Below are 24,591 nucleotides of genomic sequence, written 5' to 3' on the forward strand. Positions count from 1 at the left end.
TCTCTCTCAGAAATAAATTAAAAAAACAAAACAAAACAAAACATTAAAAGAATGTTATGAAGGAAAACAAAGGTGAGGAGACAAGGAATGTCTGAGGTGGGCATGGCAGCTATTTTATACACAGTCATCAGAAAAAGAAACCTTCGATGAGATGACATAGGAACAGAGGTCTGAATGAAATAAGAAGGAATGGAACATTCAGGTGGAAAATAGGAGCTTAGAGTATGAACCAATAATAATAAAACAATAAACAACAGCAATAGCAGGGATGCCTAGATGGCTCAGTCAGTTAAGCGTTCGACTCTTGATTTCCTCAGGTCTTGACCTCACAGTTTATGAGACTGAGCCCTGACTGGGCTCCAAGCTGATAGCACAGTGCCTGCTTGGGATTCTCTCTGAACCTAACCCACACATGTGCACACTCTCTCAAAATAAATAAGCTACTGAATAATAGCAATAGCAACCATTCATTGAACCTTGAGTACAGCTCAGGTACTAGGAGGTGATGTACACACATCACTTCTTTTAACTGTCTGAACAACCCCAGTTAGGTATGTAGTGTCATCTTTGTTTTACTAATGAGTAAATCTAGGCTTAGGAATGTTAATTAATCATGACAAAATTAATCACGTCAGCATGAAGATTTGAACCCAGATCTATAGGACTTTAGAATTCCTTCCTGTACAAGTTCTGGAATCATCCTTAATTTTTAATATTTATTTTATTTGAGGGGGAGGAGAGGCAGAGAGAGAGAGGGAGACGCAGAATCCAAAGCAGGCTCCAGACTCTGAACTGTTAGCACAGAGCCTAACGTGGGGCTTGAATTTGTGACCAGTGAGATCATGATCTAAGCTGAAGTAGGACACTTAACTGACTAAGCCACCCAGGTACCCCAGGAATCATCCTTAATTATGCAACAGATGAAGGCACAGAATCATCAAAGGTGTAAAAATGGGAGATGTCTATGTTTCAGATGACTAGAAGACAAAGAAAAATGATAAAGAGCACAGAGAAAGAAGATAGTCACAAAAGTTGGACAAGAAGAGAATTTTAAGAAACAAAATTTTTAACAACAGTTCGATAATACCATAAGATGTGGCTGTTAGCAACTCACTTACGACCATAGTCAACGAGTTCAGCTGCAGAGTCTGAGATGAAAGCTAGACTTCAAAGAGTTAAACTGGAGAAAGGCCCTTCTCTACTTTTTGAATTTCAATCCATATGAATGTATTATATATTCAAAAATTAACAATAAATAAAATTTAAATTAAAAAGCCATACTGCTTATCTGGGGCACCTAGGTGGCTCAGTTGGCTGAATGTCCAACTGTTGATTCTGGCTCAAGTCATGATCCTAGGATCCTGGGATTGAGCCTCGTGTCAGCTCAGTGTGGAGCCTGCTTGAGACTCTCTCTCTTTCTCTCTCTCTTCCCCTCTCCTCTACTTGTGCTCTCTCTCCAAGACAATCTAAAAATTGAGGAAAAAAAGCCATACTATTTACTGACTTGGCCATTTCACTTCTTCTAGACACATTTAACACACAGTAGGTACTAAATACATATATTTTTTAATTGACTAAATGAATAAATGGAAAAAAGGAATGGTCAAAAGGTATAGTAGATAGAAAGCCCAAGAGAAAATAAAAAACATAGTGACAGAAAAAAAAAGAGTTGAAATGGTTGACCAACTGGACCAGGCTAGCAGGGAATCAAAAAGGAAGTACAAAAAAGGAAGATGGCAGAGAGCTAGATGAGGAGGGAAGCCTTTCCTATTTTACTGGATTATCAATTTATTATCATACAAGGGCCTTGTAATCTGGCTCCAGTCAACTTGTCCAGACTGAGTCGTCATCACTTCTTTCTCTCCCTCCTTAATGCCACACACAAGCACAATCCCCCGATGCCGCAATGACATGGAGCTACTTATGATTCCCATACACACCATTTTCACCCATTCTCTTCTCTGTACTTAAATTGTCCATCACACCCCAACATATTTGTATGTCTATCAAGATCTTGCTCATCCTAAAGTCTCACTTGGCTTACAATCCATCTCTGTAAAGCTCCCTACCTTCCCAGTCAGACTAAAGCACTCTTTCCCCTTGGCCTGAACACTCTGCTCCCGTCTCCAGTCTCCTATGTTTACCTCCTTCATAGCAATGATCCTACTCATTTGTAATTCCTTGTCAGTACATTCTGAACATTTGAGGGATAGGGGCTTTGTCTCTTCATATCTGTATCTCCCGTACCTGATACTTATTATGTAAACAGCCAATAACTGGGTGGATGAATGGATGAACAGAAACATTTTAACTAAAGCTTTTAAAATTACCTTTTTCCTAGGTCTCAATTTCTCTCTCCATTCCTTTAATTCTTGGCTGTGTTCCTCATCTAATTCCTTGAGTTTCTGAGTTTCATGCTCAACCAATAGGTGGCATTTTTCATTCTGAAAATAAAGTATGGATTAAAAAATTTCCAATCAACTAAGCAAATTTTCACAAATATAATTACCTTTCAAAATAATAAAGTACTCATCAAACTTATCAAACAATTACTGAGGTTCAGATTCTCCTCTAAAAACCCAGGGTTAAGAACTATGAAATGAGTCATAGCTTCATTTTTGCAAGTTTAGAAGTTATATCTGTTACTTACCATATTAAAAGAACTAAAATATAGTTTGATCCTGTTTTTCCTTTCTAAGGAGGTCTGCTCATAAAACTGACACTTCAAAGGGCATCTTCTATGCATTTTACCCACTGGTAGCAGAATGTGGGATTGGGACTACTCTACTTGGATAAATTAAAAAAATATGTAGAGTATCAATAATGTATACATTATCCTGAAATCTTAAACATTTTAGGCTAATATATGCTAGGTGGGCTGCATACTCCAGATAAGGTCCCAAAACAGTCCCTCTAGGGTAACCTTTAAAATTCTTAGGAGAAAAATTCTCATGTATTTAGTTTATCGCTTTTTTCAAAAACCTAGAAGAAAATGAACTATTTCTCCCTAAATGAAATTTTAAATGCAGAATCTGCTAACAAAACCACCTACCTCATTTTGAAAACTGTTCATCTTCTTTGCAAAAGAGACTAAAAGTAACATTGCTTTTGAAAGACTCAACTTCTTGGGTTACAATTAGTTTCATGTTTATATTACTCATGGTTATATAAAATCTAAACAAGTGCCTATGATACTAAACTGATCTTTACTTGGGCCTATACAGAACACAGACCTCTCAATCCCAGCATTTCCATGAGTACAGTAGTTTATCCTGCTTCACTACCATTTCTCAAACCACCGCTCATACTGGCCTGCTCCCACCAGCTCAGTTCTCATGCTTCTCTAGCTGACCTGCAGCTGATGCAGCTCTCGGACATTGGCTTCACACTGCAGCTGAAGGTCCCGCATTTGATTTTCATGTTTCTGATGCTGAGCCATTCTTTCATTTTTCTGCCTCTTTTCTTCTTGAGCAGCAAACTATAAATAAGAAAAAGAAAATACTGTTCACAAGCAATATAATTCCTGCATCTTCCAAAGGAGTAATGAGGAATTTAATAAATCTTAAAAGTACAAAAAACTAAAGCTGCAAGTACTAATATTGTACTGTGACTCACGCTGGAGTCTACATTCCGGCTTTGGGTGGAGCGGGGAGGGCAGGGGCATCTGATTAAAACCTCATTCCTACTATCTGCTCAGTGACGACAGTTCATTTATGTGTGGTACCTGAGACCATAGAAGCACAGTGAGGCCTCAACATTTTAACTTCAAAAGCTGTACAAGTCACCTAACTCCCAGGGTTGGTTTTAGTGCCCAAGATCTGGTGTGGGGCATGGGGCCCTCTGTGGCCACCACCCTAGGAATACTAAGGTGGTATATGTCATGTAACCAGCCCCCGCCCACAAAGCTAAAGAAAATATCAAAAAGCCCAAGGGGCTGGAAATGTTTATGACATAATTATGTGACACTTCTAAAGAACATTCTAATTTTTTAAACTTAGAAGGGAATAACTGGCTTATTTACCTGCTTAATTTTGTCACGGTCCTGATCTGGTGTGGCCGTTGAGTTAATTCTCAAGCTTTTCTTAAACATGGCCATTCGAGTCTTGGCTTCACTGCGCTGAATCTTAGGGAGTCTTGCTCTTTCTTGAGTCTGTCTGTTTTTCAATTCCTCAATAAGTCGCTGATTGTAACGCTGCATTTGTTCTGTTTCCTAAGAAAGTATCAAACACAATCCAGTGATGTAGATATAATTTAAAATTATAATTTTGTATTGAGAGAGAGACAGAATGGAAGCAAGAGGGAGGCAGAGAGAAAGGGAGACAGAATCTGAAGCAGGCTCTAGGCTCCAGATTCTGAGCTGCCAGCACAGAACCCAGTGCGGAGCTTGAAGTCCCAAACTGAGATCATGACCTGAGCCAAAGTTGGACACTCAGCTGACTGAGCCATTCAGGTGCCCCAGATATAATTTAATACTCAGTACCCACACGTATGCTCAAATGTGTCCTTTTGTTGCTTCCCCAAATTATTCCCTTCTTTGTTGCATTATCAACCAGCAAACTTTCAGTCAAATATAGTTTATAACAAAAATAAAGCTATTAGTTGGGAAGCCTGGGTGGCTCAGTCAGTTGAGCATACGACTTTGGCTTAGGTCATGATCTCACAGTCTGTGAGTTTGAGCCCCTCGTCGGGCTCTGTGCTGACAGCTTGCATCTTGGAGCTGCTTCGGATTCTGTGTCTCCCTCTCTCTCTGCCCCTCCCCTGCTCATGCTCTGTCTCTCTGTCTCTCAAAAAAGAAAATAAACGTTAAAAAAAATAATAAAGCTATTAGTAAGCTTTACATAAGAGTCTTCTATTGAAATTCTTATTACTAAGGAAGTCCACATTTTTAAAATATTTGAACCATAAATGGAGCCACTATAGCTGCCTTTGAGAGACAGCATGATTACAATGTAGAAGAGGACTTAAGCATTGAAATCAGTCACCTTCCATGAAACTCCTAGAAAAGAAGTTTGCAATCATGATCAAGATACAATTAATTACTCCAAACTTCACCAAAGAAATGTTAGGATTAAAAAAAATAGAAAGGAAATCTAAAATCTATTCTCTACGAAACAGAAGTTTCAAAAATGAATAACTCAGCAAACTTCAAATGAACAAAAAGCAAACCAATTTTCCTTTCATTAACCTTCTCATGGCGCTTAAGTAGCTGATGTCTTTGCATGAAATACTGATCTTTAAGTTGCTGTTTGAGCAGCTGGTGTTTTTCTTGTAAGTGTCGTTCTTCAAGCTCCCAAATTGCAGCTTCCCGAGCTAGAAGAAAGCAATTTTCAAAATGTTACCTTGTTCTTTTTACTAATGTACTTTGGTCTTTATTTTAATATTTACATAAACGTATTCTATATACACTAACTTATACACACTGACATTCTGAACTATAAATGAAGTATTACCAATGGACAGATAATATCTATCACTATTTACCATTCTGTTCTAATGGTCTATGAACAGAGAATGCCCCCCACCCCACAACACCAAAATTCCTTTTAATCATCTTAGTGAGAAAGAAAAAAACCTAAGCTTTTTTTCAAGTGTTTGATATCTCACTCTATCATGATGCCATTAAGTATGCCAACACTAATAAGGCATAATGAATATACAAACTATAACGTAAGGCTCTAGCATCATCTGCACAAAAAGATGTTTTAAGGATTTTATGTTTATGTTCACTTCTCCTGTCACAAAGGCATTGATTCTGTGCCGTACAGAATTTAACTTTATAAAGAAATTTAAAAATTCAAATTCTTAAAATTTTACATAGAGCTTTTTCTCTTATTAACCTCAACTTTATCTTTCTATCATTCTAGCAAAGGAAAGCATTCAAATAGTTTCCAATTATTTGATATTATGGATATGAGATACATAAATATATCTCAGCAACGGTCTTCAGATACCATTTTATATATCATAATTTCATATACCTCTCATGAGCTGCTGTTTGTTATTCAGGCACTCTCTTTCAATATTGGCTAGTTCTGCCTTTTGCTGTTGGATGATCTTTTTCAGAGAACCATCTAATTCTTGTTGTTGCTTCTGAACAAATTCTTGTTCCTATTAGACAGTTAACCATCAGTTAATAAGCATCTACTGAGTGAAACATCCATTTATCTATATGACTATATATATTAGTATCTATCAAGATTTTAAAACCAAGTTTCTAAAGTTAACCAGATTTAAAAATCACCAATTATATAGCAATATATAAATGTAGTAGTCACGCAAGTCAAGACCAGAAAAAAATACTAGGGTACATAATATTCTAAACTCACTATTAAAAATAATACACATGAAAAAGTCACCCACTCATAATCAGAATGCCCTATGATATGAGTGTCTTCAGGAAAATAATAGAGATTCTAAAACTGACCATTTGTTACACTATCGTGTCGATACAATAAGAAATGCCTTTTATGAGAAAAAGAATAGAGAGCAAATAAGTAAGACACATATCAGAATATTTAATATCTCTAATAAAGACTTAGGAAGAAATACCATGGCAACACTAACAGAGAAAGATAGTTTCTGTATCTATAGCATGTGCCTAAAAAGAACCACAGTTTGTGGACTTAATGAGAAATAGTGCATTGCTAGAGAAATGTGAACTAGGACTCATAAAGTGAGTTACATTTTATAAATATACACAAAATTCCTAATAATCAGAGAATTCTACCAACATGTTTGTGATTCACTCATTCATTCAACAACTATTTACTGAGTAGACACTATTTGCCTAAATGCCAAATTTATGCTTTAAAAAAATGATAACTATATAAAAACGGAAATGTTAAAGTGACTTATGGTTTTTATGCTAGATCACACATTCACAGAAGAAAAGGAACAATATCTAAATTGAAGAAATGTAAATTTTGCCAGTAATGTTTGGCTCTCCATCCCTCTCTTGGCAGTTACACCAGTCTATATATGATTAGATTAAGGGGTATTCTGATCAATTTGAGTGTAGATGTAGAAATTTAGGATTTTAAGTGGCACTCTACCCATAATCCCTCCTGTTGCACATCCAAGAGAAGATAAAACCTCAAGATCTATTTTGGATCTATTCTTTGTGCCTTGGACAGAATCTGACAGGACCTGGATCACTACCAGCCTCTCTTCAACGCACAGAGAGTGGGTCTAGCAGTGTTCCTCAAGGTGCATGCCTTACTATGTGTCTGGAGGTAAGAATCAGGGCTATTCCCATTCATGACGTCCTGTGAATCTGAAGTTATAAATACTACTGCCTCATCTGTGTCATAATTAGTACTTCAGCATAAATACAAACACACACTAGCAGAAAGACTAATAAATTGCCTCTGTAAAATACAATTATGAACTTGACTATAGGCAAATTTTTATCACAGAAAAAACCTACAATATTTAATTTCAACTATCTAGAATAACGCCATTTGAGTTTTATTTAAAGAGATACAAAATCTCCATGCCTATTTTTTAGTCAATTATAACAAAGAAAGTTGTTCAAGCTTGTCATTTTCCTACAGTAAATATCACTTATAATAAAAATTGTTTCTCTAATTTCATTGTAAAATTTCTATGTGCAAACTTGTATAATAAACTTAATATAACCTGCAGGTATATCAAAAGGTTTTCACATTTGTACCATTAATTTGTATAAAGGACTTTTAAAACATATCTGTGTAGACAGAAACAATGCACCCAAATTAACTACTGTAAATATAAATATTACATTTAGACTCAAATAAGTCAAATGCAAAAGTACAAGATGGGGGGTGAATAAATATTTGTGAAAGTTAAAAAGAGTAAATAATAAATACATGTCAGTGCCACAAAAAAGTAAATGGAATTTCTTGTCAATTCAATTCTTGGTCATATTACTCTATTTGTCTAGATAAAGCAAGATAAGAGTTAAGTTCAAAGAAAACCTTTATTAAGTACCTGGTAAATGCTAGGCACTGTACCAGTAATGGGGTTACTAAAATTAAGAAAAGACAGTACTGCCTTTAAACAGCTTCTATTCTAGTGATCCCCAATGGTTCTATATGTCCACATAAAGAATAGTGGGTCTCTTTCCTTAGTATCACATTTTCACAAGTTTAAAGTAAACCACAGAAAACTGAAAGCAGTGAATACAGGGTCTAGAAACCATGCCACACAATGGATAATAACTACATAATGGAAAGAACTACAGAAGCCTGCCCTAAAGCAGCTAATACATAAGGGTAAAATAAGAGCTAAGACTGTTATATAGGAGTAGGCAAAACTACCATTGTGCTGCTCCAGAAAGTAAAATAAGAGTTGACAGGTAAGAGTCAAGTTAAGCTATGTATGCAAGTGCCTCCAACAACGAGAATTAGCAAAGACACCGGTTGTCTTAGAGAGCCACAGACTTAAATAATTAAGCAAAGTCTGGATAATTACATAGTCAAGAATACTGTGCAAATAACTTTCTTTGTTTCTTTTCTTCCTTTCTTCTTTCATTTATTTATTTATTTTAATAAATCTCTACCTCAAACCGGGGCTGGAACTCACAACCCCAACAGTAAGAGTCACATGCTCTCCCAACTGAGCCAGCCAGTCAACCGAAATAATTTTTTTTTTCAATTAGTTTATTGTCAAATTAGTTTCCACATAACACCCAGTGCTCATCCCCACTAGTGCCCTCCTCCATGCCCATCCTCCCCTCCCCCCCACATCCATCAGTCCTCAGTTTTTGTCAGCATTCAAGAGTCTCTCATGGTTTGCCTCTCTCCCTTTCCCCCACCATTTCCACCCTTCTTCTCCCCCTTGGTCCTCTGTTAAGTTCCTCCTACTCCTCCTATACGTGCAAACATATGATATTTGTCCTTTTCTGCCTGACTTATTTCGCTCAGCATAACACCCTCAAGGTCCATCCATGTTGCTACACATGGCCAGATTTCATTGTTTCTCATTGCCATATAGTATTCCATGGTATAGATAAACCACATCTTCTTGATCCACCGAAATAATTTTCTATATTAAAGGTAAAAATTACCTGAAAGGTGCAGATCCCTCACATACTAATTCCTATTATTTTTTACTTCACAAGAAATGAAATTTTAATATTATTGAGCTTTCTTTAAATTTCCTAACTACAAAAGCCAAGTATAACACATTCACATTGGAATTTGTAATTAGAAATTACTCTTAAGATCTAAAAGAAAAGTGATCTTACATTCCAAAAAGACTGAACAAATTTACCCTAAAAAAAAAAAAAAGATGGGTTTGGTCAATAAAAGTAACAAATAATTTAAATGAACACATAAAACTGTAAAATGCACCCCCTAAAAATATAAGTTTAAATACTAATAAGGAATTTTGTCATATTAATCAGACAACTATAAACATTAAAAATACAACTCTGGGTTCTAGAAAACTGTAAGAAAGGGTTATATTATATTGGGCTATTTGCACAAAATTTCATTCTAACTCAAAAGCTAAAAATGGTAATGATCAGAAAAGTGATCGTAATTCATAATTCCTCCCTCTCATTAAAAAATTAATGTTTTTCTTATTCTTTAGAAAACTATAGAGCCCAACAGCTGCCAATAATAATAATAAAAAAATAAGTCTAATTACAGGAGAGGGGAAAGGAGGGGGTGAAATCAAGCTGTATTCTATCTACTCCAGTTGTGTATATCAAACACCAAAAACAAAAATTATAGTGCTAAATAAGCAAGTCACTTCCCTATAGAAACTGTGAGAAAGAATACAGCCTGGAATTCCAGACTCAATTTAAAATTACAGCAAGGAGAACAGCAACTCACTATTCATTATGGACAATTTGAATAGTGAAAACTAAAGTTAAATGGAACTACAATCACCACTTTTAATGTGCCTTTTCTGACCATATCCATAATTAAAACATATATATAAACATATATAAAATCAAAATGTCACTTCACACAAAGATAAAAATTTAATCACAGCATTCAGTTTCTCACATGTGCAAAGCTTATACTCCTGGACAGATACTTCTTGGAAATGAAAATCTCAAAATTTGTGGTGAGGTGGACAGAAAAAAGAACACTGTGTTTTAAGTGTTCTAATTCCAGCTCTACCATTAATATCACTTGTGACTTCAAGCAGACGGCTTAGTCTTCTGTGGTGTGATTTCCTTATCTGTAAAATGGATACACTCCATGCCTATATGAGGGTGGAGGCAGTAAGAATCAAATGTGAAAACGCTTTGAAGAATACTACACTATAAAGTTCATTTCAGGTTATTACTATTACTGTCATTACTGACATTATCATCTATAAATCTTCTAGGCTTTAACAAGTGAAGCAAACAATGAAAAAGCACATGTGAGCTGAAGAAAAAGCAGATAAAACGGAAGAAGGCATCCTCCCACAGATGCGTGGGACTTACGTCCTGCAGCTGGGCGCTGGAGACTGCGCAAGAGGACAACTGAAAAGACTGGATCATGGCCTGAGCAACACCCTGCGGGTCAGAGTACAGTGCACCTCCCAGGTGAGAATACAGCTGATGACTTTTTGTAAATGGAAAGAATAATTATACAAATGTTGAGTTTTGGGAGGCCTAGAACAAGTTACCTAACAGAGAGGCCTCTTTCTCATCTGTAAAATGGTTTTGACCTAGATCAGTGGTTTCCAAACTCTAGTTTGTGCTGTTGTTTTTTAAACCAAACCCTCTCTCAAAAAATTCACTACAAATTGTATGCAACAGATGAAAAGTAGTGCTGCTTTAGATATAAACTCTAAGCAGGGACCCAGAACCCTGCAGTCCTCTCTTTTTGAAGAATCCCTGAGGTTCTTCTTCCAAACTCCAGAGCTCTTAAGAGTATAGTTGAAAAACCACTGGACTAGACAATCAAATACATTCTGGCTTCATGACTATATAATTAATATTCACAAGTTCTCAAAATGTTTAAAATTGACTCTGTGAAGTTATCATTTTAGTACCTTCATGAAAAGCAGTAGCTAAAGAGAAATACCTTTAAATTTGCTAGTTACTAAATTCTTTATTAAATTTACAGAAAGACTTTTTCTATTGCCTTCAGCTTTAGTTGAAAATACAGGCTAGCTCCCAAAATTTTATGAAAAATCACCAACAAAATTTTATTAAAGCATGGGATCACTTAACTCCTTCAAAACTAAATTCTCCATGTCAACTCTAGTGTCTGAAATATGTATTACCTTTTAGAATTTAAAAAGTCTATATTCCTGTACAAGGAAAAACCATATTGTTCTTATCTTGTTTGAAACCCAAACTATCCAAAATTAAATGTGTGAAGCAAGGACTTCCTCTTCATCTATTACTGAACTAAGCTTTTAAGAGTTTTAGATTAAGCACAGAAATTACAGTTTAAATATAAGAGACAGTACAGTGTCATAGTTCAGATGTGCTTTCATTTCCTCCCCTATAGAATAGAGGTATTAAGAGTAAACTACCTCACATGTTGTGAGTTTAAATGAGTTCATGCAGGTGAAGCATTTAGTACAGTGCTTGACACACAGTAAATGCTGTGTTTGCTATTATCACTTTAACTAGTAATCCCTACACTAGGCCAAGACAAAATTTTTCACTACCTCAAACCAAAAACCTCCCCCAAAATATGAAATTTATTCAGATAGGCTAGTTTTGTTAAATTTTAAATTCCAAAATATTTTCCTTATTTTTCATGGTGTTAAAATATTCTCTCCTTTAAAATTATAAAAAGCAGTTTATCCTTCTGGACAAAAATAAAGTTTTTAATTGTCATTCCATTTGTTATGGTCCCCAGTGCTTTTTGTTTTTTCCAGGTTTTTGCAAGAATCTGTATAAGTTTGGGAACCACCTTGTACATCACATAAGACCACATTAAAATGGCAATTGAAAGCAACCATTAACATATAGTCCATGTCTCTTCCTTTAATTGACATGTATTACTACAAATTGAGCTCACCTCTCTCTGCTTCCAGATTAAATGCAAACTTAATTAAAAGAAAAATGATTCCTAGTATAAAAGACCTCATAGAGTCATGAGATAATTCTAAAAAATCTGTTTAAAGTACTAGCTTATCTAGTTTTATAAAGAATTCACCCATATTAATTGGCTCAGCCTTATCATAACCTATAATAAAGTTTATACAGGCATTATTTTTTAAACTGCTGGATTCTGAATCAAAAAAAACCCAATGTATTTAGTATTTAAAATCTGATTTTTAGTTGCTTATGTTGTTGAGTTTAATAGTAATAAATCTTTGATATATCATTTAACATTACTATTTACGGCTTTTCTTTTAACTCCCAACCTTATAAAAGCAATGGCCTTATATATTTTTTTAAGTTTATTTATTTTGAGAGAGACAGAGAGTGAGAGAGAGAGCTCGTGCACACAAGCATGAGCCAAAGAGGGGGAGGCAGAGGAGGAGAGAGACTACCAAGCAGGCTCCACGCTGTGTGGAGCTCAACACGGGCCTCAAACCCACGAACCATGAGATCATGACCTGAGCTGAAATCAAGAGTTGGGTGCTTGACTGAGCCACCCAGGTGCCCCAACAATGGCCTCTTATAGAGGCATTCTTTTCATGTGTAAAGCCTACACACTCATCCTCTATATTCTGTCATAAAAGTCTATCAAACATTGACATTACTACTTAAAAAATATAAGTTTCTATCATGATTATAAGAAGAAAACAGTGGATTACACATCAACATCTTTGTTTATTTCATTTTGGAGTCAGCTTTCCAAACATTCCACTGTCATATTAGCAACTGAAATATCACCATTAGTGTGAATTTAGTTCTACATAAGGAATGCCCTGGGAACCTATGTACTAGGAGAATTCAACATCATATAAAAAGTACAGTAGGAGTTTACTCTTTCCACCATGTTCTACTGAGCTGCGAGAATAATGCTGCTTTCTGGTTTTAGTAGCATTAAGCTGCTGCTGTTACCTGAGCATGCTGGCTTTGTGCAAGCTCCTCTTTCCTGCGTTTCATGAGCTCTTTTCTCAGCTCTTTGGGTGCTTTCTCCACTTCATTTATAACCTACAGTGTATAAGCATGCAGGAGGTGGGGAAATAATACTTTCTCCACAGCAAGCATTTATGTAGCAGACAAGCTACAAATCAAAGATTAAAGCTGTTAAAAAGTTCCTTTCAACATGCAATAGTATAGGTGTTAGTTTGTTGAAAAAGAATGAAAGGATAGAACATGCTGAATCTCAGTGCGGAAAGGGACATCACACCATATAAAGGTTAATGAGATGCCTAATTATCCCCATATATTCTCTCTTAAAGAACCAAAGACAATCATTAAAGGTGACAAACTCTAATGACCTTGAAGGATCATAAAATTATAAACACATCTACTGACACTATTTGAAATGCTGAAAATAAGGAAAGTCAATGCCATTTATAAAAGTACAAAATTTTGTAACTGGCTTGATAAAACCAAAGAAGTCTAAATTAAATTCATTTAATGAGACTAAAAGAAAACAAAAGGAAAAATAAATGGGTATTATGTTTTCTTTTTTCATCAAACACACCATTTTATACATGGTGTGATAAAAATCAACATATTTGATGATTTTGTGTTGCATCAGAATAACATTCTCCTTTGCTGACAATGTAAGCCAAACTTGTCAACTTTAAAATCAATATTAAAAAGCACTCACAAAATAATAGTTTAGTATGCTATAATTTATTATACCAAATAAAGTATATTATAAAATGAAGTATAATTTGGAGCTCCTCTTTTAATTATTTCAAAATCCTAGATACGTATTCCACCTAATAATAGCTCCGTAATCCAACTATGAAAAACAATCATGTGTTTACAAGTAGAAACACCAAAAGCAATCAGATTCCAAATCACCACATGCTATTGATGGTCTGAGAAAGAGACTGATTTTGTTTGAAGAGAGTGTATTTAAAATTCCCCATCAGTAATCCCTCATGAAACCAAATCACCATTAAAAGGAAGAGATTCCCCAAATGCAAGAAATTTAGCAATAAGGAAAAAAATACATAATACAGTTATTTAAAATATGCATATTGTGATCTCAAACATGTTTACTAGCTAAAACCCTCCAGCTAAAAACAGTAAAAATAACTACAAACTTTTACATATTTAGGATTACATTATTTTTCTGTCAGTTTTTTAAAATTTTAACCTGATATTAGAAAATAACGTCTCAATAAAAACTTCTCCTAGTTTTAAGAAAACTGATGTGGAGCCTCAGTAAATTCATATATCATGGTATATAGAGCAACCCTATGTAAAATATTAAACTGTAAAAAAAACTAACTTTTAGAAATGGCAGCCACCTCAAATAAAATTATATACCATTTCACTATTTACCTAAAGAAATTATAGAATATACTGTATTAATTAACGTTCAATTCTATGCTTTTTAAAGTATATCCTTAAGTTCAGCAATATGATGTTCAGTGTTATACGCAACTTAAATGCTCAAGTCAATGAACTTGGGTGTTTTAGATGTACCACAAAAGTGAAAATGCATTTACTAGTTTGGTTGAGATTTTTATTCTAATCCTAATAGAACTAACCATAATGATTATCCCTGGGGTCTTTTATATCACGAAAAGATAAAGTCTCCCCCTACACTAAAAGTACAGAATAAATCATAAAATCACCTCTGCTAATATGTAAAACTCTTTTATTTTGGGGGAGACAAAGGCACTAATACAATATATAAATCCTCTTTCTGAACCAATGACAATCTTTCATAGTAGATTCTATAACAAAATGGAACAGTTTCAGGAAAAATTTAAAAATGCATTGTAATCAAATGACTTCACACAGAATATTTTTCACATGTGATTCTTCAAAGTATCTCTCAATTTGTTGAACTTAGAGATATTATACCAAACTCAGCTTTTGTTTTGGTACAATGCTCAAGAAGACAATCCAACTAACCAAGAAAAAAAATTTTAAGCATGAATTAAATATTACAAATAGATGAATTATTGTTGCCACCTGCAGACACAACATGATGAGCTTTCTTGAAGAAATTTCTATAGTGACTTTAACTGTTGCTAATAAAGGAAAATGATAGATTGGAATAAAAATGGATTAGATTTAATTTGAAGACTTGGTTCAAGGCTTAGCTGGACATTTAATAGTAGTTTGTGAACTTTAACGGACCATTAAAAAGCTCTTCTATTACAGTCTTCTTGGCAGTAAAATGAGATTAACACCTGGCCTTACTACTACTCTACACGACTGTTGGGAAGACCTCAAAAAAAGAAATTAGTGCTATTTAACTCTCAAGTATTATTCCTAATTCTTTAGTCTAAAGTGTACATTTAAAAAGTTTTAGTAATTAAAAGTAGTAGTTACACTTACCTCCTTCTTTCGGTTTTTCAACATATTCTGAAATTTGGACAACTCTTTCTCTTGTTCTCCTTTAATGCGTTTGGCTTCATCTCGCAAGCGATTTGTGTGTTCTTGTTCTAGACGTTCGATAGTCTGTTTCTGCTGTTTTTCTAGATTCTCAATTTCTTGATCATATTGACGCTTTTTGCTCTGTAAAACAATGTGGCTCAGGATCATTTAACTTGTCTATCACTCACATTAACTTATTATAATAAAGACATTTATTAAAGAGTACATAACCAGCATTTAAATGTAGAGATATGACTGACCTACAACTTTTGCAGTATAAGTGGAATGCTATAAACACATTAAGGAATTTTTCAAAAAGATGAGCATTTCATTTTCTTCTAACACAGAAAATACTTTTTTCTATTATACAAGTAGTAGAATGTTCAAAATTTTTAAACCATCCAGAAGAATATCCAGTTACTATGAAGTACTAAAGAAAAACTTCAGTATTTACCCAATAAACTTTCGATAAATCAAGTCTTATCCAAAGTCTATTTTGATACTGTACCATTGCTTGTCATATTCAGATTTACTCTTCCTCGTTACAATTCTTAAACATCCTATTTTATTGAAACAAACCTTTTGAAATTATAAATCTGTTCTTTCAACAAAAGATTCCTGCTTACAAAATACCGGAGTATAATATAACTTTGGATATAGGTAAGAGTTAAATATTTGTAAAAGTATTTAAAAAAATAAAAAGCAAAACATTTTGGAAAATATATTGGGGGGAAAGAGATGCAGTTTTTATAAGGTTCTTTAAAATAGAATGTTAAATACTATAAAAATACTCAATGAAAACAAAAATTCATTATTTTCCTAAGAATTATCAGTTACAATCTAACAAATATAATCAACAATATCATACTTCACAAAAAACAATCCTTACCACTGATAATTACAAGAGCAGCAAAAGAACTATATTCAAAACATGAATACTGTAACACTTGAAATAATCATTTTTCTAACTTACATTAAGCTAGATGTTTAAATAAATTACCGAAATTTTGTTTTACATTACTGACTCCTTTTCTAACTCAAGGTAAAAATTAAAAGACTCAGTGACAGCATAAATTGGCTAGTCAGCATAAATTTCTCTAGCAGCTGTGAATAGGGATGTGGAAGCTTTACTGTAGGAGACAGAGAAGTGTGTTTTGAAAAAACCCCAAGTATTTCTAATACTCAGCCAGGTTTGAAGACAACTATTCTAGACTGCCTTAAAATCGTGGATTCTAGGGGTACCTGGGTGGCTCAGTCAGTTAAGCATCCGACTTCAGCTCAGGTCAAGATCTCACAGTCCTTGAGTTCAAGCCCCACGTCAGACTCTGTGCTGACAGCTGGGAGCCTGGGGCCTACTTCAGATCCTGTGTCTCCCTCTCTCTCTGCCCCTTCCTGACTCGTGCTCTGTCTCGGTCTCAGAAATAAACATTTAAAAAAAATTTTTTTTAAATAATCTTGGATTCTAGAGGTGCCTGGGTGGCTCAGCCAATTAAGCTTCCTACTTCGGCTTAAGTCATGATCTCCTGGTTCACAAGTTCCAGCCCCATATCGGGTTCTCTGCTGTCAGTGTGGAGCCTGCTTCGGATCCTCTGTCTCCCTCTCTCTTTGTCCCACCCCTGCTCACGTGCACTCTCTCAAAAATAAACATTTGGAAAAAAAATCTTGGTTTCTAAATCTGAGAGGTCAAATTGTAACACTAAAAAATTATCCAGAAATAAGCACACCTAAGAACTTTATAAACCATCTACCAGCTTCATGATTCCAGATTTTCATGGCAAATTTGTTTTTAAATGTTTTATTTCTGAGAGAGAGAGAGAGAGAGAGAGAGAGCGAGCAGGGGAGGGTCAGAGAGAGAGGGAGACACAGAATCTGAAACAGACACCAGGCTCTGACCTGACAGTCAGCACAGAGCCCGACACGGGGCTCGAACCCATGAACCATGAGATCAAACCTGAGCCGAAGTTGGACGTTTAACCAACTGAGCCACCCAGGCGCCCCTCATGGCAAAGTTTAACCAAAGGAAAATGGAAGACACCTATCACACTGTTAAGTCAGTGACAGGAAGACTAAAATAGAAGATCACTTTCAGGCAAAAGGGGGAAAAAAGGACCATCTAAACCATCAAAGAGATAAAGGTCAGAAATACTGACAAAGCTAGAGAAAACCTAATAATCAAAGAACAAATTCTAAAACATGCTAGTGGGGTTTTTTTAAAGCACCAAATTTCAGTATTAATAAAATGATACAAAATCTAAAACTTTACCATCATTTCTTGCTCAAAGCGCCGGAAAATTTGTTCTCGTTGTTGTTGCAGTTTGCTATTGAGCTGCTGTTGGGCTCTTTGCTCTTCTTTTTGAAGGAATCTTAACTCTCGAAGTTCCTGACGTCTGATGAAATTTAATATCAATAACAGGGAAAGACAGCAAAAAATTACACCTTTGAAGTAATGCTTTTTAAAAACTTTAAAAATATTATTTTCAAATGGAAAAGTAGTAAGAATAATCAGCCAAGACTTTACTCTTGCTTCTATTCTTCATACCTTGCAAAAACAAGTCACAAAGCCAGTTTTAATTATGTTCTCTACTCACCTAAGAAATCTCAACTCTTCAGTTTTGGAATCACTATCTGTAACTATCTTTGACGTGGTTACACTCACTTCTACACCATCAACAACAAATTTGCGGGTCTTCTTCAATGTTTTCTTTTGTCTTCTTGTTTCCTGAGTGAGAGTTTATTTTAGTTAGGCTTTATATAGAAAATACTGGAGACAGAAAACATTTTCTTCTTAAAAAAAAAGAACACAGAACTGTCCATGTATAATTTTTATACCACATCATAATGAGGCACAAGTCATAAAGAATAATTCATATAAATGACTAATTAGAACTTTTACATGTTAATCAATTTTCTTCTTCTTTTGATCTTGTAACTTCTCAGATACCTCTGCTTTTCAGTTTTAGAACCACTGACAAAACACTTAAAAAAGAATGCCCAGGGCTCATCCCTTAATGAATCTAAATCAATAGGTCTGAGGGTGGTTGAGAATTTGCATTTTGAAAAGTCTCCCCAGGTAATTTTTGAACACTGACAGGACTGGGAATCAAAATCCATTTCATCAGCAACAATATTATCAACAGCCCTCCTCCATCTCAGGAACAGAGATTAATGTGTGATTCTGGAGTTACTAGAAAGATAAAATGTCTACTACCTGATAGCTGTTGCCTACAATTTTTTATCAAGACCAAACTCCATTCCTCATCCAAATGCTTTTCAAATCCAAATAGAAATAAGTATGATACTCTAAAAAACACAGTTTGGCAAACATGTAAATACTGATAGCAGATAATTACTTGGTTTTGATTTGGGGAAAGGGGTTTAAAAGCAGAGGGAGCAAAAGTAGAATGTGATAATACTAAATTCAAAATGCATTAGAATTTTAGTTTGTCTCTGGCACTTTCTAATCACCTTTCTGCAATCTCTTATTATTCTACTCTCCAGGCTGCTAGTATCCTCACACTTCTCTTCCTAACCTCTGAACTATGGTACCCTATCCAGGCTTCCCCTAAAATCTAAAGTGGGCATGCTCCAAAAATATTATCTACCACACTGAAAACCCAAACTTTCCATTTCTTCAGTTCCTAGTAAAGTATCCACAATTAATATCACCTTAATTCTCAAAAAAGTATTCGGATTTTTTCAAAAGGCTAACTTTTAAGTCACTGAATAAACTTCAGAATAATGGAATTCCAGTAGTGAAACAAAATAAACTCAAAGCTGAAGACAATCTAGGCAATATGTGTAATAATTTGCTGCAGACAGACAGACTCATCAGTCATGTCCTGGAGTCCTGTTCCTAAGGTCAGTTTTCTAAGTTGTTCCACTCTTTTCTGCTGCCAACCCAGAGTCTCTAAGTAGTACATGACTCAGCAGTATCATAAATCCATGGGTTCTTATGTTACAAATACTGATTCTTGGGCTCCACCCTCGACTTCTACTAAGCTCCCCCTGAAACTTTTTAAAAATAATTTATTCATGTTGAGGTATACTTGACATATAATAGTATGTTAGTTTCAAGCGTATGACATAATGATTCAATATTTGCATATATTGCTAAATGATTACCCTAAATATAGGTAACATCCCTAATCATACACACCCCTGGTAACTCTTTAATACACTAGGATTTGAGAATAGCTCTAAAAGCTCCAAGTGTTTTGCACTTTAGTTTTTAATTTGTTTGTTTTCCCACAATGGTTCTCATGGCAGTTGCGATGACTATGATTAAGAGGGCAAACCTATATGGGCTACTGATAATCAAGGGGTGTTTATTCCCCAAAAGTACTTAAAAAAAGATCATTCTTTCAATTTCTCAATTCTTTCATAGATTATGGGTTCTTGCTAAAATATATTTAAATATGTGCAATAAAAAAATCCAACCACACTAAGTAACTTATACTGCTTACATCAAGTTGGTAAAAATAGGTAGACTATTACCAAAAAATTTAAAGATTACATCAAAAATATCTCTCCTTGGTTCTTTTTAGTTGATTGCTTCATAGCCCTTAAGAATTTTATAGGATTGGTACTACACTGATTTAGGGCTGTTTTATTTTCAAAACATATATCACATAAACTGTAAATCTGCAAAGTGACAAAGAAGGACCCACATATACTTACTTGCAAAGATATTGATCCACTATCTTTGGTTTTGCTCAGGAAGCTAGAGATGGATAAATTTAAGTCAATGCTGCTATTATCAGCAGTGGAACCAGTGCCTGAATCAGTATCATTTTCCTTTTGATTTTCAGATTCTGGAAGCAACATTGTTTCAGTTTTTGATAAAGCACCTATTTCCCCTTTATTTTCTGCATCTTCAGAATTGATATTAATACTGGGTATTAGAACAGGCTGAGGTTCACTAGGCTGTGAAGAGGAAGTCACATGAGGTTCTCTTTTAACTGGCACTTCACATGGAATTGGTTTTTGCTCTCTATCTATTTGAGCAGTGGCTTCATGAGCATCTAGGGTTTCATTTCCCAAAGCTTCTTGTTCAGTATAAATTACTGCATGTCTGACCTCTATTTCTTCAGTGCTACTGGACTCAGTAATTTCCTCATCCTCATTTGTCCCAGATTCCTCATTGGTTTTTACTATGTTCTCTAAACTGATTAATTGTTCTTCATCTTTATCTTCCACAGACTTCTGACCTATCTCCTTAGTTTCCACTACATCTTTAACAGGAACTTCCTCAGAACTACCAGCCTCAGGACCCTCTGTGGGCTTACTTACTAATTTTTGGTCTACTTCAACCACTTCATTCCTATCATTACTCTGAGCATCCTCAAGATTGTTTTCAATGGCCTTCTGGGCAACGTCTCCTGCCTCATTTGTTTCTATAACATCACTTGTATCGCTGATCACATCTTCTGGAGTATTGTCATCCTTTCCCAATTTCTCTTGGGTGTCTTCCTTTGTAAGTGCAACTTCATTTTCAACTGTCTGAAAGTCTGCCTCTTTTTCTCCAGTCTCTTGAGAAACTAATTCTATTGTTTGAATAGCAGTATCTTTAATTTCTTCAGATTTTATAATCTTATTTTCAAATATCTGTTGCTTTTCTTGATCTCTTTCTTCCTCAGGTTTCAGATTCTGTTCTATACCTGTTTCTAAAATTATCATTATATTATTCTCTTTTCCTTCACTGACTGAAGTAATATCCACTGTTTCTTGGTCTTCTGTGTCAGGGAGATTTTCAAGCTTGGGTCTCTTCTCCTCTCTCCCATTTTCCTTGATTACTATTGTCCTATTATCAAGTTCAGCCATAGCTTCTAAGTGAGCATCATTAATATGTTCATTAATATCCGCTGCACCTTTTTCAGATTCATCTGTGGCAAGTTTTTCATTAAGAACTTTGCTGTTAAATTTATCTTCAGAAGTATTACATTCTGTTTTTTCAGAGACAGATTCCAAAATACAGGCATTTTGTGAAAGTTTATCTTCTTCAGAGCTGGCAATACTAAGATCAGAAGACGCACGCTTACTTGCAGGTATTGGCTGAAAAAAATTTTATATATTTTTAGTTTTAAAACATAACTTCAAGACAGTGACCAAAACAATATATATTTTGTATATAAATAGTATTTAAATCATACATACATGTGATTTAATATCTTAATTAAAATTTGATGAAGTAATAAAAATAAAGAACTGACAAACCTTCACATAATAAATATGACAAAAATGGGTAGCAAGAAGCAAACTTGTTAATCTTTGCCCTAAAATTAACAATTTTGTACTGCTACCTATCAATTAACCCTTAGATACAGGTGCAATCACACCTCAAAACCCAACTCTAAATATTACCTAAATGACATTTCCTTTCTAAATACTGACCAAAGAATTTTCTGTTTCCTCATCATCATCTTCCTCTTTGCCATCTTCAACTTCTTCTGTTACTTCAGCCTTTGCCTCTGCAATCAACTCTCGAATTGGCTTGTTGGAATCAACCGTAACAAAGGGATGCTGTTTGATTATTAAGAAGAGCACATTTAATAACAGCTGAAATGCTGGCTTATAAAATTTCAAACACATAAAATATACATTAAGTGGTAAAAATATAAACATATGAGTAAGAAAAATATAAACAACTTCAGATAATGTTACATCTGGGCAGGGAAGAAGGAGAATGGGATTGAGCAGGAATAGGAACTGCCTGCAACCATATATCTTTTTTAAAGACTCTGAAGGAAATAGGTCAAAAACGGTACCACCTATCTGGGTAACAGGTACATGTAACTTTCTATATGTTTGAAATTTCATAATCTAAATTAAATTTTAAAGCAAGTTTCAAATTGGTACATTTTTAGTTCTTTAAAAGTAACAATATGTTTAAATCCTGTAAAATCCTTAACAAAACATTTACAAAAAGCTTTAGAGTTGTTTAGTCTTGCAAATAACTGCTTTTTTGACATGGTTCTAACATTCTTAAGAGTAAGAAGAAATTTTATTCACCTTTGTATACTCAGCAGCACTTAACAATGTCTGTCACAGACTAAGCCCTTCTAAAGTGAGGGTAATAAAATAATAAGAGAAAGTGTGTTCTAGGGATGTACCTGTTGCACAGAACAAGGCAATTTCTTCTGCTTTTTTTCCCCTGAGACAGACAGATCAACTTAATACACTGTAATGCAGGAATTATATAGTAACTCAACCTAACAATAACTGCTTCAAGATTTGTGATTCCGTTTGTCCATCTATAATATTATTCAACAAATTTCTATTTCAAATAGGTCTTGCTATAAAACAAAAGTATCCAATCACTTTAACACTTTTTTTTAAAGAGTCAGCAATATTTACCGAACATTTATCCTCACTGTAAGAGATATAAAAAAATTAATTAGCTCATGACTCTGCACCCAAGGAGCTTGCTTTCTACTAACTGGAGAGAAAAACTGCAAGTAACTAACAAAGTGGAAATAACTAACGAAATAAAAAGAACAATTAAATTGAATCAAGAAACACAAAAAGAATGACTTATAAGTTAAATGCCTTTCAGTAATAGCAGCATATATGTTTATAAAATAAATGTTTACTACTAAAATGTATTCTGAGTTTCCACAAAGAAACTCAAGTAAAAAGAGACTACACTGAGTGAATCTGAAATTGTATTCTTCTCAGTAAGACAGTAAAACATTTACACAGTTTGCTGTTTTATTACTCTGATCTTACCTGCAGTAGCTGAGATGTATTCCACCTGGAATCCACATTCTTTTCCAAGCATTTCTTTAGAAAGTCCTTAAAATTTGAAGACCTTCAAAATGAAATTTTAACAATGACATTCTATTTTACCTTGTTGTTATTAAAATCAAACAAAACTCTGATAAGTTATGCTTGCATTTTATTATGTATGTAATGGCATTAATTCAACATAAGAAAAGTAGTTCATGAGAATACCAAGACTTCAAAACAATATTAAGATGAATATTAAGATATCATCTGTAAATACAAAATTAAATATATGTAAGTAGATTCCTAGTTTTAGCCACTGGGATATAGTCATATATTCACAAGTATGCCAAAAATCACAAAACTCCTCTATTATATTAAATTCCATAAATATAAATCAATCACATATATGGCTCACTTTCTCATAGTAAATACTATACTACATACAGTTGTTTCATGTAGAACTCAAATCACTGTTATTTCAAATTTACAGGAAGAGTTAGTATGGTTCTTAATTTTAATGATTATTATTTATTTTGAGAGAGAGAAGGCATGTGCATGAGTGGGGTAAGGGCAGACGGAGAGGGAGAGAGAATTCCAAGCAGGCTCCATGCTCAGCAGAAGCCTAATGCTGGCTCATGACCTGAGCCAAAATCAAAAACTGGATGCTCAACCAACTGAGCCACCCAGGCACCCCTTTGGTCCTTAACTCTTAAAAAAAAAAAGTACCAAGAATCAGTTTTCTACTCATATAGTCTTTGTACCATGTAACTAAATTTACCCTTGAAAAGCTGGAAGAATAAAACATCAAGTTTTGCTTCATATAAGGTTTTATTTAGAATATTTTACCATTTTGATGGCTGAGCTAATGTAGGGGGCTCAGATTTTGCTATTTTTAGCAGCACTCTCATTGGATTTAATTCATGATGAGGTGGTTCTATCTCAGCCATTTCTATTAAAGTGATACCCAGGGACCAAACATCAGCTTTGTAGTCATAGGGTCTGTCCTTAGATGTTTCACACATGACTACTTCAGGAGCCATCCTGTAAAGACAGAGAATTTAAAGTTAAGATGCTGAGCTTAAAAACAGTGATTGCAAGCCACAAAAAAGATAGACAGCAAATTATGTGAACAAAATTAATGAGTGACAACAGCTTCTGACATAACTAATACAGCAGTACATCCATAAAGTTGAATACATACCAATATGGTGTGCCAATAAAGGAATCTCTTCTTTGAATTGTCCTTGTGTTTTTAGCTGATACTCCAAAATCCGCTTGAAATAAGCAATCATACAAAAGTATTAATGATAGTTTTTTTAGCAAAGTTCACTGTATTTAACATAGGGAAAAGAATTTCAAGTCTTTAACAAGGCTACTCTGATTAAAGGTTAAACAAAACAGAAAGAGTAGTAACTTTTCTACCACCCTAATTTTGACAACCCTTTCTACCACAACAC

The 24,591-nt window shown here is 34.5% G+C and overlaps 1 protein-coding gene across 2 annotated transcripts in view; it reads right to left on the reverse strand.

The window, feature by feature from the left end:
- Window positions 1–24,591, reverse strand: part of SLK (STE20 like kinase) — a 58,742-nt gene that overhangs the window by 5,513 nt on the left and 28,638 nt on the right. Inside the window, exons 5-18 of one of the 2 annotated variants that reach the window (XM_039243972.1) lie at window positions 24,336–24,408; window positions 23,981–24,175; window positions 23,135–23,216; window positions 21,800–21,928; window positions 20,087–21,460; window positions 17,998–18,128; window positions 17,673–17,796; window positions 15,371–15,550; window positions 12,956–13,048; window positions 5,979–6,108; window positions 5,186–5,310; window positions 4,022–4,210; window positions 3,353–3,478; window positions 2,331–2,444 (exon numbers count right to left, since the gene is read on the reverse strand). In XM_039243972.1, coding sequence (XP_039099903.1) covers window positions 2,331–2,444; window positions 3,353–3,478; window positions 4,022–4,210; window positions 5,186–5,310; window positions 5,979–6,108; window positions 12,956–13,048; window positions 15,371–15,550; window positions 17,673–17,796; window positions 17,998–18,128; window positions 20,087–21,460; window positions 21,800–21,928; window positions 23,135–23,216; window positions 23,981–24,175; window positions 24,336–24,408 — 3,065 coding nt within the window. The remainder of the gene's footprint in view (window positions 1–2,330; window positions 2,445–3,352; window positions 3,479–4,021; window positions 4,211–5,185; window positions 5,311–5,978; window positions 6,109–12,955; window positions 13,049–15,370; window positions 15,551–17,672; window positions 17,797–17,997; window positions 18,129–20,086; window positions 21,461–21,799; window positions 21,929–23,134; window positions 23,217–23,980; window positions 24,176–24,335; window positions 24,409–24,591) is intronic. The other variant, XM_039243974.1, reaches the window with a different exon arrangement.

Source organism: Hyaena hyaena, unplaced genomic scaffold, assembly GCF_003009895.1.
Source record: "Hyaena hyaena isolate Hyena2069 unplaced genomic scaffold, ASM300989v1 scaffold_233, whole genome shotgun sequence".
Lineage (NCBI taxonomy): Eukaryota > Metazoa > Chordata > Mammalia > Carnivora > Hyaenidae > Hyaena > Hyaena hyaena.